Source organism: Porites lutea, chromosome 2 (genome assembly GCF_958299795.1).
Source record: "Porites lutea chromosome 2, jaPorLute2.1, whole genome shotgun sequence".
Taxonomy (NCBI): Eukaryota; Metazoa; Cnidaria; class Anthozoa; order Scleractinia; family Poritidae; genus Porites; species Porites lutea.
Window position 1 is genome coordinate 28167131 of NC_133202.1, and position 15384 is coordinate 28182514.

Sequence of the window (15384 nt, forward strand, 5' to 3'; positions counted from 1 at the left end):
CCAGCCAGTCTAAGATTTCGTCCAAACCGTGAAATCATATGGCATCCAGAACGATACCTACCCGAATCCCGCGGGAAAAGAAAAACGACTCTAATAGTATGCGGTCTCCTAATTCCTCAAACCGGAAATAAACACTTTTCAGTTAAGCAGATATACTAATTTTTAGCACCTCCTGTACGCTTCAAACAGATCGCCGCTGAGTGATCTAAGGGTCCTATTTTTGTAAGAAGTCTTTGTAAAATATCCTTATTAAAGGAACTGCCCGTGGGTTCTGAAATTCGAAAATGAAAAGTGGCAAACTAAGTTTTGCAACCATATTTGGGTGTTTGCCAATTTGTCCTGTTTGGTCGCCTCTTTTCTTTACATGAACACCTGTAGAAATATGGGCGTTCTTTATTTATCTATTCCGCCTCAAACGTCTTCCGCTCTTTAATAAGTTTAATTTCTTATAAATGTCGCCAGCAAGTATGAATTCAATTTATTTCTCCTTTCGAAATCATTATTTTCCTACATAATGGTTTACGCGTGTCAATTAATTGTTAATAACACAGCATCACAAAGTTAGAAATGAAAACTGACGTTTGCTAGTCGCTTGATTAATGGCTCAAAAACGAAGGTGTCGAGCCAGTGTGTCTACTTCGATGAATAAAAACAATTTCTGTTCAGCTGACAATGGCGCTTTCACTTTGATCCTCTTCTCCATACAGTGTATAGAATAAAAAAATCTATTTTAAGCCGAAACTTATCCACAGTCGCAAAGAAACAGGACCCATGCATTTCTTACGTGTGAAGCCGGTTCTGATGTTGATATTAATAAACTGACTTGATATTCTCTTAAATAATAATAGTAATAATAATAATAATAATAATAGTAGTTATAATAGTAATAATAATAATAATAATAATAATAATAATAACATTAATTCAAAGGAGTATTTAGGAGTTTTTTAGACCTGTTAATAAGCTCGCACTTCGTACATGTTCGGCTGTTCCTTGTATTTTAGACTGGATAAGACGCCCTTACTAGTTTATTAAACTTTCAAAGCCTGCTGTTACAACTACTGTTTATTAAGAGTGGCATAGTTTTTTTTTTCTTTTTAGGCCAAATATAAGGTTCTTTTTTATGAGTTATTTGACTTTGTAGTTATTCATTTCAGCGTTAACGCAGTCAGTTGTTTAATTAAAAGTACTGCGTGATAACTAGTTTTATTTCCTTAACTCTATACTATGCAATTTTGACATGCTATTTACTTTCTTAATGGATTCTTAATGGATTTGCGAAGAACTTTAGAGTTTTACGTGTTAGGAGGCAATAATTAAGGCAGTTACCTGACATAAACCTGCATATTTTATGGAAAAATCGTGTTTATTTGCATTTTGGTGAATGTAAATGGTTTAATTTTACCTTTATTGCAGATGTGTCCTATTTTGTTTTCACGCTATTAAAACAAAAGGAACATGATCAATAGCTGTTATCGTAATCTAATATCCTTTGATCAACGATCCTTTGATCTCCTTCATCCGACTTCGGATTTTTTTGCGTGGGACGTTGTTTGGAACCTAAAACTATTAGAGGTTGAGTGCCCAACAAGTTTGCGAGCGATTGAACATACACCAATTGCCCTAGACGTTGTTTTAAATCTCCTTTCTTATAGTAAAAGGTTGAGCAAGATTTAAGGACAGAATCAACTCTGTGTTTTTGTCATAAGTTCTCTCGCAATTCCCTGGTACATCTTTTCATTGCAAGGGTAAGAGATTTGCGGCGCGGCTTGCGTTTTTTAAATAACTACGTTTTCCTCTCAACTCAGTTGAGGTGAGTTAAAACCATTTTTGAACGTTAATCCCAATTCCTTTATTGACACTTGAAACAGTGCAGCAAACTTAGTCCAATAGCAGCATTAGGCGCAAGCTAATCAGAATAAGTCCAGTTGGGTTTTGTGCGCGCGTATGCTTCTATCATGATGTTGAAACAAAACGTTTGAAAAAGAGCAAAATCCACGCAGTCTAGAGGCAACGCCCAAGAATGTGGTGGGAAAAAATCATAAAAAAAGAGCATTGAACTAACTTGTTTAACTACGAATAGAAGAATAGTTGCCATTTTGTTGTTGTTGTTGTCTGGGTTTTATGGACCGCGTGTTAGACCAAGTCATTAAATGCGTTGTTCTTTTAGCATACGGCTGACAGTACTTAAAGTGCCCATAACCGAAAAAATTTTCTTTTCTTATCTGAAAGTACACATTGAAAGAGGAACTTCTGCGAAAAAATTTTGCGATTTGAACAAAACATGATTTTTTTTATGATTTTTTAAAGTCTCCGAAATTTGCTGCCATTTTGGTCCACCATTCGTATTAGTCTCCTCTCGGCCGGATAGTATCCGTGACGTATGATGACGTAGCTTCAGGAACTTGTATCAGTTCGGCCTGTTACATCTCTTCTTCCCAAGCCGAGATTTATAATGCCTGAGAGATGCGTTGCAGCGCGTTGTGGCAACGTAAAGGACCCAGATAGGAATATATCCATGCATAAAATTCCATTTTTCGGCGACTTGTGTCCGATTAAAAAGAAAAGGCGAAAGAAGTGGGTCGACTTCGTACTGGAGAGGAGGAAGATGTGGGTGCCGGGGAAGACCTCGTCGTTGTGTTCCGAATACTTTGCTCCAGACGACTTTCAAAGGCCGTTAAGCAAAGAAGTGAACTTAAAGCGGGATTTAAAAAAAGATGAAATTGGGGTTTGTGTTTTCCCATCAATACACGCTAAACGGAAAGGAGAAGATGACGAGCCACCATCTAAAAAGAGAAGGGAAGCGCGAATGGTAAGAAAGTATTGTCACACCTGCTCGAGACATTTTATGGGATTTTTCTTTCTGTGATTAATAATTGGTCCCCGTACCATGAAAGTTAAAGAAAACACAATTGTTTTGCTGTTTTTCACAGATTGCTAGATCTGCGAAGATGTACTCAGTCAAAGTTTAGAATGCTACACGTCTTGCACTGTGTAGTGCTAGTAACCTTCGCGCGAGAGAAAAAAGGAAGAGAACTGTTCAAGTAGACTCTCAAGGTCACGTTTCACATTATCACGAGCTTATGAGTCGTGTTTGGCCTGTCAACGCTTATTTCTTACAGTGATATTTTTAGACAGTGCTCGGTCATAACTCGTGGGAAGAAATCTCACTCGGGCTACTGATTTTGCCGGAGAAAGTTACAAGAAAATATCTCGAATCTCCTGAGAAAGACACTTACAAGCACTAGGACATGTCAGTGACCTGGTATCACTGCAACCTAGTCAGATACTATCATACCGGTTCAGCCCAAAAAAGCATTTTTGACCCTGGAGGAAACACAACAGAACGCGGATGAAGGATACACCTACGCTATTGGTTACCTTTGCAGCCAATGGCAAGTTAGTATTTTCGATCCTAGCCACCAGTATTTAAACAGTCTGCTTCGCTCTCTGTACCTAAGACTTTACCATAGTAGCAACTGACGAGGAACGCTATAGTTCCGAAACTGCAGTCTTGCTTAAGAATTCATAGCAGTCGCACAGACGACTGTTAAGCAAAAAACTTAAGTAAATACCTCGGATTTCCCTTTGTAACTCATTTTATGTCAGTTTCTTTGGGTAAATCGCGCTCGAGATTCGACTTTTTAGTTTGAAATGCAATAATTCCGCTAATACGAGACATATGCAAATTTCCTCACTGTTTTAGGTCTTTTATCTGTCAATCAGATGCAATAAAAAGGAAGTGAATATTTAACAACGCGAAAGGGCTGGCGCTTCAGCAGTAAACTCGATACCTCTGAGTTCGAGAGCAAAAAACTTAAGCGCCTTTTGAAATTCGATGAAATAAAATCTTTTATAAAAGAATTTAGTCTTTTAGCTTTAATTTGATATATAACTTGCCTTTATAGCGAAAATACTCGCGCGACTAGAATTTTTTTTCTGTGGGCACCTCGTTTTCCTTTACGGAGACCTTAACTAAGAAAAGCTTATTCGAATTAAAAACATTTCATTTCAATAAAAAAAACTGTCAGCCTCTAAAATTCTAGCATTAATAGTAATAATAATATTAATTCAAAGGAGTATTTATAGAGGTTTTTAGATCTGCTAATAAGCTCGCACTTCGTACATGTTCGGCTGTTCCTTGTATTTTAAACTTGATAAGACGCACTTACTAGTTTATGAAACTTTCAAAGCCTGCTGTTACAACTACTTTTTATTAAGAGTGCCACAATTTCTTTTGTTTTTCTCTCTAGGCCAAATATAAGTTTCTCTTTTATGACTTATTTGACTTTGTGCTTGTTCATTTCACCGTTGAACGCAGTCAGTTGTTTAATAAAACTTAAGAGCACAATGCGTGGTGACTAGTTTTATTTCCTTAACTCTATACTACGCAATTTTGACATGTTATTCACTTTCTTCATGGATTGTCAATGAATTTGCCAAGAAATTTAGAGTTTGACGTTTTAGAACGCAGCAATTAAAGCAGTTACCTAACATTAACCTGCATATTTTTATCAATAGTTGCTATCGTTATCTAATATCCTTTGATCATATACAGAGTTAAGTTCACCTGGCCATGGCTGACCACTGAATATTTATATAGCTTGATTATGATAAGAGACGGAACGACCGTGGTATAAGTACTGTAAGTGTGTCGAACTGTATACGAAACATATTAGGGGGCAGAATTTTCCTCCCGCAATTAACCAAACACAGAATAATCCCTCCTGAACTGTAAAGACAACATATCTTCCTCCCGCAATGAAGAACAATTTACCGAAGTGGGAATTTATTCTACTGTTGAACGTTCATGGGATTATCACAATCGTTGCTTTGCTCGGGAGTTATTTCGTGATAAGAGCGTTTCACAAATTTCGGAACCTGCGAACTGCTTCCAACAACATTCTGGTGAGTTTGTCCATCGCCGACGGCTTACTAGCGATTCCCTTGATTCTTGATATCATTCAGTTATGCCTTAAGTATAGTAATGTTGGGCAATGTCCAAGTATTCTTAAAGAAGTAGGCGGAACTGTCACCTTGTTTCTCCTTTCGGTCATTGTTCTTCATCTCACCTTAATGAGTTCAGAACGTTTCATCGCCATCAAATTCGCCTTAAGATACCAGGTCATAGTGACCAAACGCCGAGCACGGATCGTTTCCATCGCGATGTGGCTGTGGGCTCTGGTCGTTATTGTGGCTTTTCCAGAGGTGCTTCAGAGGGCAACAGGGAAAGATTTCAAAGAGTTACGCAGACAGATGAAGGCAGACAATAATACCCCCCAAGTGCTCCGCGTCAGATGGCATCTTGTATTCCAAGCTCTGTCAATGTTTCTTGTCCCCTTGCTGATCATTTTATGCTTGTACACCTACATCTTCATTGTGTCCTACAAACAGAGACAACATGTCAGAGAACAGGGCCGCGACATTCCAGGAATGACCACCGTCAAGCATCACATGAAAGGTGCCCACACTCTCGCCATAATTGTAGCGCTGTGTCTACTCAGTATCATCGCTTTGCTGGTTGTGACATCCCTTCGAATTTTCTGGGGCCATCCAATGCTACCGGAGAAGATCGTCTACGACGTGGCCATGTTTTTGAATGCCATATGCAACCCTCTTATCTATGGATGGAAAAATGAAGAATTTAGAAACGCTTTTCGTAAGATGCTGAAATGCTGCTAAGTGGGCTTAGTGCGCAAACGTTGTTAGGCGTCCTAGGCCATACCCAAGATTAACTGTATCATTTTATTTAAGGCAAGACGATACCAACCTCCCTTTTGTAAGCCACTGAGAACAGCTCAAGAGGTTTCTACCTGCTGAATTACTGGACTCAAGTAAAGAGCCGTACGCAGGAACTGTATGGTGTCAAATGTGGCTTATTCATTTCATGTATGATAATTATATAGTGGCACGAATGTCAAATTTTATAACAAAAGTTTCCTTTTGAGTTAAAAATGAAACTAATTATATGTTTTATGATCAGATCTCGTGAAAAAAAAAAAAAAAAAAACTTTTCAAAGAGGCCCAGTGGAGGACTCTCACTGATACATTGAAAATTTGTCAAAATTTTTATCGTCGGCTGATAAGTGAGAAGGATTTTTGATTAAGAATTGAGACCACAGGTATAAAGTAATCTACTTACCATAGGTGACGCGTGACCTTTTTGCTAGACGCGTCGGTGTCGCGTTACAGGCGATTGAAAATATGAGACTTTGTATGAGAAATAAAATACTGAGATCTGCGAACGCTAAATAACGTTAGATCGAATTTTTCCTTCAATAAAATAAATAAAAAAGACTTACCTGCGATATATTCCACCGTGTTTCGGTGTCTGCTTGTCGTTTTACTGTTTGTTGTTTTTGGCTTTATTGCATAACCACTGTTACTCCCTTTATAAGACGAAGTCAAGGCTGGTCACTTCGATCTGGCAGGGTCCTGGACCAGTCGCATAAAAAATGCCGTTTTTTCGCCGAAATTCGAGTCTGCTGCAAATTTCTTCAGCTCCAACCCAAGAGGGAAACCTCCTTTTCCTGTCTAAGAGATCGGCACGAAAAAAGCTTTATAATTTCCCCATCAAATTGAACCATTTGTGCCGGACTTCGAGACACGTCTGGCTTTCGTCCAGTGCCTGTGACCGCTGTTGCGCTTACCAAGTAATTTGCATTACGACAATTAGCACTTACACGACAGGTGCAAGGGCTCACTTGTTCACAGTGCAAGAGCCTAGTAAACGTGTCATTTCCGCCTTTGCACCCGTCGTGTTTTATGAATACATCGCAGGTAAGTCTTTTTTATTCATTTCATTGAAGGAAAAATTAGATTTAACGTTACTTAGCGTTCGAAGATCTTAGTATTTTATTTCTCCTGGGTTCAAACCTTTCACAGTTTTATTTTATTTCTCATACAAAGTCTCTAATTTTCAACGGTCGCCTGTAACGTTTCTACTTAATCCTTATATTTAAATTTTGGAAACCATTGCTTATGATTTATCCCCGGGGTTACTCCCTGTAGTGGCCTTAATAGGGGGGTCCGCTCGAACGGGGTACCTTTTCAAGCTTCAGGTATATAAAAGGGTAGGGATTTCACCTGGCTTGTTGAAGTGTATAAAAAGATAGGGAAATCTGTCATTTCGGCTGCTAAAAGGAACCAAAGGGGCTAACCGAGATGCATTTTTTGTCACCCCCGGCTTAGTTATTTTTTCACAATTAAGTAATGGTTCGCGTAAAAACTACCGGGAGAACAATAGGCCAAGTGCAGCAGGAGCCGTTTGGGTTTCCGGGCTGATCCAATTATTTCTTGCGTTTTCATTGGTTGATTGGTCGTTTAGCGCGAAATTCAAATTGAAATGTAAAAATGCTGGATTTCGGTAGAGACTTTATGGAGACAAAAAACAGGAAACTGTAATGTTTTGGTCCTTCCGCTCGTGTGCGAACTTTCGAGAAGATCGTATGTGTGGAAGGTTTCCAAAATACCATTTTAGCTTGCTTATTGGATAGATTCAATAATTTGATGCCTGATTTAGACACTTTTTGCCACCTCGTTTGAAACAAGATCCACAACCACTGGGGATTGACAACGAAAACACGTGTACATCGCGGCAGGACAGCGCACTCGATTGATCACGTCTCCAGAATTCTCCCGCTTACAAGTCTGAAGGAGTGTTTTTATTACTTTGCAAAATGACTGACCGGTAAGGAAACATTATTTTTCAATACAAGTTACAATAGGACGAAGATTTCTTACTTTTTTTCTGTCTTTTTTGTTAGAAAACGTCCCTTGTCGTCGCCTTCCGCTGGAGAAGAAGCTCCGCGTGCAAAAGTGGCAAAAAGTACGACCTCGGTAAGCAAGAAATCGTTCAAACACTTCGTTTTCAAGGCTCCATCATATTTGATATCCATCAAAAATAAAACTAGAAAAGTCAAATATTCCTCATTATCATTGCCTGTTGAATTTTGTGTTGTGATAATATTTTCACTACTTGCGGTATTGTTATTTTGTAGAAAGCCAGCCTAATCCGCTTGTACGAGAATAACTATAAGTCCAATGGCAAAATACGCACGACCCAAGAAATAATGAACGGCAAAGATTTCAAGGCGGTTGCAGGAATGCTTCATGTGGCCGAAGCGACAGCGCAAATATACGCCATCGATTCTTTTGCTGCGGGGGCGCCCATTGACCACGTGCGGCTGGCAAACCTCCTCCAAGTAACCGAAGAAAATTTTGAAGCAACACGGAACTGCATTGAAAAGAACAAAGACCACAAGCTTCGGTCGATACGAGACGAACTGGTAGTTTTTTCCTACAATCAAATAAGATTTGTTCTGGCTTGTATGATCAGGGATTTGACCCTGTAAGTTCTTTTGCATACCGGAAGGCAAGGAAGGTTTTTCTTGTATGACTTCCGGTTTCATAGATGTTGCTATAGGAACACTTTTGGCTAGGGTTAGAAACAGAACCAATACACCTAGTTAAGAAAAGTTGTCACTGTGAAAAGCAACCTAAAGGTAACCGGGAAGCTGAATAATTTCCTTCTGAATGTTGCATAAATTGTGTTCTAAAATGTCTCAAACAAAGGAAACGTCTTGATTAGATTGCCAGTGCTGTCCACCCAGAATTCCTATCAGTGAGATCATTCATGATTTTTGCTTTTCATGAGTCAACGTTACTTCAATTAGGTGTTCAAATAATCTTAGGCCAAAGGATATTTTCGTATATATATATATATATATTTTTTTTTTCAAATGTTTGTTTATTTCATTCACTTGTTGTGAAAAATCATCCTTCATCACTATGTACCTTTATACACAGTGGCGAACAAGTATAATTATGTAAAAATATTGAAATATAACCCGTTTTTTGATTGATAAGAAAATCAGTGTTTTTATGACAAATAAAATCCAAACTGGAGCATATGCAGTCCTTCCCTGCTTGTATACCTCTTACTTCATGAAAGATCTACAGTTTCTCACGTAATAGTTTATTGCCTGCAACTTTCATATAAGTTTTTGAAGTCATGTCACTTGACAAAAGTGACAAATAACAAACACTAACCTTAAGTGCCATCAGTTATTGTTTCCATGACAAAACATTTGTATGCCAAAAATGACATTTTTGAACATCACTTCCCAACCCCCCCCCCCCGACCCAACCGCAAAAAAAACAATGAGGCAAAAATATTATTTTCCTCAATAATTCAAGAGTAATAACTGTATTCTTCAAAGCTATAAAAGATTGCATGCACCCAGCAAGAGTTCTTACTCAAAGATGGACCATCAGGGTTTTTATGAGGGGGTGTGGGAGGGGTTTTTTTAGGCAATTACCACAAGTAAAAACTCATGAACAGCAAAAACTCGTGAAAAGCCAGCTACGATCAAATAAAATCAAATAATCCAAAAAGAAATATTTGTACAACCTGAAATTGAAAAAAAAAAACAATAAATGCTGAGAAACATTGCCAATCGCTACCCCCTTCTCCACCCCCTCACTCCTACACAAAATATAAACAGCAATCCATAATGAGGTTCTGGCTACACACAATTCTAGTGACTGACAACAAAGGTTTTCTTAGGCAGGTGACTTCTGCCATGTAGTAAATAAAAATGCTGCCATTGGCTAGCTTGCATATTATACAGTACTATAGAAAATGGGAGTGACAGAACAGGCTCTCAAATCGCATTGCCATGTCTCTCGGAACATAGTTCTGACCCACTTGGCTAACATCCTTGTACACTTTGAAGGGCAATAAGCAATCATTGCTCCTACGTTTACATGCCTATGTGAGTCCACTATCATACATGATCGATCTTTATTTACAATAAAAAGGAAACTTCTCCCTCTAGTGACCACCACATTGCAACTGGATGGTGGGGTAGACGTACTCAACATTTCCATTACTTCTGCCAATTGATCTTCGCAGTCGCTTCCAATAAGATCAAGACCTTGTCCTATGTACTGAACAAAGCATTCTGTCCCTGCCATTTCCACAGCATCTTCCACGGCCACATCCACTCCCTCTCCTTCGAACAATTCATCATGGATTTCATTTCCCTTTTTCATTGCTTTGTACAGTGCAGACTTCCACTCCATTGAAAGAACACTGTGGAGTGGAGGTGGCAACTTCCAATGGAGGTAGAGGTGTCCAAAGTACAAGGCAATGAAAGTACAAGCATTACTGCCACTTCTTCCTCCTAAAGTTGACTGGCAGAAGTCTGCTGGGAAGGTCCACTGTAATATGTCTGTTAAGCCGGGAACTGTGTACCCTGTAATTACACCAAAGGGGGCTGTAGCAGAACGTGAAGTGTTGTTTAGAACCAGGGTAGGCTGTATAGTTGACTGGGACACAGTGGTAGGAACTGTTGAGGTATGGGCACACACAGGGTTAGGCTGCCGTCTAGGCACAGGAGTGGGCTGCTGTACAGATGTTGTCGAGCCAGGGACAGACACAGGAGCGGGCTGCTGTACAGGAACTGTCGAGCCAGGGACAGAGACAGGAGTGGGGTGCTGTACGGGAACTGTCGAGCCAGGGACGGAAATGGGGGTGGGCTGCTGTACAGGAACTGTCAAGCCAGGGACGGAAACAGGAGTGGGTTGCTGTACAGGAACTGTTGAGCCAGGGACGGAAACAGGAGTGAGCTCCTGTACAGGAACTGTCGAGCCAGGGACGGAAACAGGAGTGGGCTGCTGTACAGGAACTGTCAAGCCAGGGCCAGACACAGGAGTGGCCGGCAGTACAGGAACTGTTGAGCCAGGGACGGAAACAGGAGTGGGCTGCTGTACAGGAACTGTTGAGCCAGGGACGGAAACAGGAGTGGGCTGCTGTACAGGAACTGTCGAGCCAGGGACGGAAACAGGAGTGGGCTGCTGTACAGGAACTGTCGAGCCAGGGACAGAAACAGGAGTGGGCTGCTGTACAGGTACTGTCGAGCCAGGGACAGACACAGGAGTGGTCGAGCCAGGGATGCTTGGAGACGGATTACTCCTTTGCAAATGACATGCTTCCTCTTGCAAGACATTCAAAGTTTGTTTCCTTTTCTGATGGTAGGTACTCCACCAGCTACGGATTTGTGTCTCTTTAAGGACTTCTACACCCCGGTCTCTCATACATGCAATGACATCTTTTGGATCGGCTCTGACACCACTTGATGCTTGTCGGTTGTAAAAAGATATCATTATTTCTTTTTGAGCCAAGGAGAAAATTACTCTCTTACCAGAGGATTTCTTTAAAGCATATCCATTAGATGGCTGCAGATTTGTGGTAATCCTTCCACTCGGAAAAAAGGATGGGGACTGTAGTGGCTCAGGTGCATGGTTTATAAAACGTACACTATATACATCCTGGCTGGAGAGACTTTGTAAGCCCTCTTCTCTGGTTTGTGGTACTGGTAATTGCGAAGAGATGGAAGAGCCTGTTGAGCCAGCCATGGGGGAATTTCTTGTAGTGATCTTTTGAATCTGAACCTTTGTCTTTTTGACAACTTTGCCAATACCAGCCAAGGAATGTGCGATGATGCCCCCAGCAAATTCTCCTTGAAGAGGAAATATGAAGTTCCCAAATAAGGAAATATCCTTGAAGGTGCCCATTTTCTTAGGAGCTCTACTTCTTTCGATGGACAACTGGAAACATGATACATTCTTCATGCTCTATTTCAAAAAGAAAGAAAAAAGAAAAAAAAATAACAATGTGCTGTGTATATCAAAGCTGACTAATATACTTTTGTTCCTTTACTCAAAAAGGTGTATCTATCATCACCTGGGGACAGTCACCCCTTACTTTGAGTTATGTTTACCATTTTTGTCTGCTATGTCATCATTATTCAGCCTGTGTACTTTTTGCTATAAATTATTTTGAATTGGATAGAGGGGGCATTGAATTTGGGTTGCTCAACTTAGGGACAGTGCTTATTGGGCACTAAATAAGGATATGTGCCTATTTTATATTAAGGAGCTTTTTAGAGTGACCAAATATTAGAAGGAGGCTCCTAAAGTGAATCACTACAATACCTGTGTAATGCCAGCAAAAACCTAAGTTCCATTTTTGATTATTTATGAAAATAAATATGCTGCTCAAGTATCAAAAAATTAATGAAATATGTGCATACAGTGTAGCAAAACATCAGAAGCCATATTCACTATATGTTCTTAACTGCATTGAATTTACCTGCACAAGCTGTCCAAGCTCCTCTCCAGTTTCCAGATCATTGCCCAGGCGAACATATCGCACAATTTTGTGGGATATGTGGGCAAAGTGGGTGTCAAGAGACGTCTTCCCTTCCCCAGCTTCAAAGTTGTTGTATTCCAACAAGCTCAAGTTGAATACTTCATTAACCTCACTTAGGTATGTTAGAACTGCAGTGTTATGATAATGAGGACCATTGTCTGTGGATATAATGTATAATAAGTGTTAGAATCATTTTTATTGCATTATAAAAATAATAACGTATTTGAAAGTGGAATTAGATGTTGATCTTCCTGGCATTAAAATATATGCATGAAGAGAAATAAAAAAATAAATGCAGTATTAGATCGTTATAACAAACAAAGAAAACCTGACAATGCAGTTCTGCAACTGGCGTCTTTCCACACGTGATTGTTAGAATGTATTTAACCTAAACAAAGAGCCAAATGTGCCTTATTCTTGTTGTCCAAAATTTACTCCCCTAAGCCTTGAGAGCTCTTTTCAAAACCCAGTTAACTTTTAAGTTAAATGTTTAAATGTTTCTGGAAGCCCATGAGCTGGTGACAGATTGCAAGAGTAGTGCCTATCCCTTTAGATCACTGAAGTATCTGGATCAGGTTTTACGTACAGTATGTACATGTATAGAGCGTTTTAACGTGATGTCATGGCGGCCATATAGGTGTCTCAAAACAATGAGACGGCGGTCAAGATAGTGTCCCACACTAATCACGGGGAATTGAACTCTTCTCTCATGTAAACACTTTCCTTTGTTCCAATAAAGTTACACAGCTGCTGGTCAAGTGAGTGAAAACACTCTATATGTTGTAGTTCAATTTTATCCTTGGTTCAACTTTTATTTTCCCTTGTTTTCTCTGTGTTTTTTGTTTAATATATTTTAATAAATATATCAAAGAAAGATGAAAAATAAACCAGTGAAAAAATGAAACTACAACATATATATAGTGTATGTAACATTTCACTATTTAATTTATAGTGTATGAATGTAACATGTAGTGGAAATAAATTGCACACATACCAGAAAATAGATAAACAGAGAATCCTGGGAAGGCCCTCTCAAGCCACGTAAAACAGACATCTAATGCACTTTGGGTAAAGAAGGCATCTTGTTTGGTATCTTCTGACCACAAGTCAAACACCTCACAGTTTTTTTCGTTTTCTCCAATCTGTGCAACAATGTAACATCCATGCAGTGATATCCCCCTCTTCCCATACCAATCACGCTGAATCTCACGGGTCCTTTTCCCAAGTTCCAATTTCATCTTATAGTCAATGACCATAACGCACTCTCCAGGCTTCAAATTCTTCAAAACAAATTTGTAGTAGTCACCTTGATGTTTGGTACGCAGAAGGTGACCCAAATAGTCAAAGTGCACCTTATACACTTCTTCTAGTCTGGCTTTTAAATCATCCTTGGCAGAAACATCACTCATGGACTCAATTGATTGCATAAGGGAACTATGCACATCATAAATTAGAGAAATGTCAGTTAGAACTGAGCTGTGCTCTTCTGAACAGGAATCAAACGCATGTGACAAGCAAAGTTCGAGGCAAGGAGAATGCTTCTGAGCAAGTTTAGGGAATGTTGTCTTCAAAAATTTCTGATAGCGTCTCACATCCTTGGAGAGGGCTGATGCATTGACATCAGAGCAACTGGATGACACCTCGGAGATGATAGCACAGAGTTCATCAAAATTGGAGTATCCAAAATCATCACACAAGTTACACAGACCTGCCAACATGGTGTTCATTCGAAAATTAATTGGCAGGTGTGTGTAAATGTAGGTCCTCTTCACTCCATTAGGGAATTCCAGAAGGTACTGGTTAATAAGTCCCTTGACTGTATCCTGCCAGTACCTCACAGCTGTCTCCTCGCCTTCAACCAAGACACTCCGGCATGACGATGGCCTTGATATATCATCTCTATGGAGAAATTCGCAAAGTTCCTTTAACACTTCGGAACTAACACATTGACGGGTAAATTTGAATTTGTCCATGGGGACACCCCCACGTCCAAATAAAATGCAATGTACTCTAGCGGCGGTGACCATTTTCGAAGAACAATTGAAGAGTTTTTCTAGTACTGAATATGAGTAATCTGTTGCAACAATTGACAAAAGTCTTCTCTTTTCATCAGAGTAACTTCGAATCCTGCCAAGATCTTTAGCTGCATCAACGCGCGATTTGAAAACCTCTGAGGTTGCCCCACTCAGAGAAATTCTACTGTCCCTCAAAGTCTGTCCAATCAAAATTTTCTGGGTTTGCTTTGCTGATCGAAGTCGTACCGCTTTACTCAAATCTTTGTCCTTGCAGCGTTTGTATTCAGCTGCAAGGTTAGTGAGGAAGATACTCTCCTGGTCAACCTTGTTGTGGCAACTTCCAAATGTGGACTTCCACTTTTTGCAATTCAACAAATCGTTCACAAATTCAGGTATGTCTTTCGCGTTATAATGCACAAATTTGTTAGCACAGTCTTCAACAACCTCGATGGTCTTTGACCTCATAACTTGCTGAGTCCTTTTTTCCGCGTCCTTGTACGGTCGTAAAGGCAGTTCCAAAACTTGCACATGTTTGGAGCTGGAAAACGAAGGTAGACTGCTTGGTGAATATTCGGTGTTGTCAATTTCACCTTCGCCGACAACTGGTACATCGCACATATCTTCCGTGGTGTACTGACTGGCTTGTTGATCCTAAATAACAAACAGATAAAATAAATAAATAAAAAAAATTAGCACGTATTCCATAAACTAACCTAAGAGACGTAAGTTTATGTGTGCGAAAAAATCAGATACAAGCTTATCGAACGACAGAGAAGTCTGAAACATGAGAAAACAAAACATGGCAATTGCAGAAGTATAAACGTACCTCGAGTCGCATGCACTTTATTTCGGCAGCAAGTCTTCCACGGCAAGCTAAACATATCTTTCTTTTTCGGCCTTTGTTCTTCGAACTATCAACCTCGCAAAACCTTAGCTCCTCAGGATCTGCAATTCGTAATGCATCAGGCGATACATTTCCATGGCTCCAGGTGCTGTGTTTCGTGCACACGCAACGAGCGGTGAACACCATTAGAAGAAAAAATGTACGAGAAAAAGTGAAGATACCAGCGGATTTCAAGCTATATACACTATTTACATTATATAGACTATTTACAAAATTGCGAAGACCGCTAAACGACGAAATTTTTTAAG

The 15384-nt window shown here is 39.7% G+C and overlaps 3 protein-coding genes across 3 annotated transcripts; 2 read left to right on the forward strand and 1 right to left on the reverse strand.

The window, feature by feature from the left end:
* The first annotated feature begins 2455 nt into the window (after positions 1-2455).
* On the forward strand, positions 2456-2972 carry LOC140925975 (THAP domain-containing protein 1-like). Its single transcript, XM_073375792.1, has 2 exons — positions 2456-2812; positions 2934-2972. Exons 1-2 carry the CDS (start codon positions 2456-2458, stop codon positions 2970-2972), a joined length of 396 nt encoding a protein of 131 aa, XP_073231893.1.
* Positions 2973-4761: 1789 nt separating this feature from the next.
* On the forward strand, positions 4762-5682 carry LOC140925976 (adenosine receptor A2a-like). Its single transcript, XM_073375793.1, has one exon. The coding sequence runs from the start codon at positions 4762-4764 to the stop codon at positions 5680-5682; it is 921 nt and encodes a 306-aa protein (XP_073231894.1).
* Positions 5683-9189: 3507 nt separating this feature from the next.
* LOC140926798 (uncharacterized) lies at positions 9190-15340 on the reverse strand. Its single transcript, XM_073376489.1, has 4 exons — positions 15059-15340; positions 13212-14883; positions 12158-12375; positions 9190-11640 (listed from the first exon to the last, which is right to left on the reverse strand). Exons 1-4 carry the CDS (start codon positions 15260-15262, stop codon positions 9625-9627), a joined length of 4110 nt encoding a protein of 1369 aa, XP_073232590.1. The 5' UTR covers positions 15263-15340; the 3' UTR covers positions 9190-9624.
* Between the last annotated feature and the right edge of the window lie 44 nt (positions 15341-15384).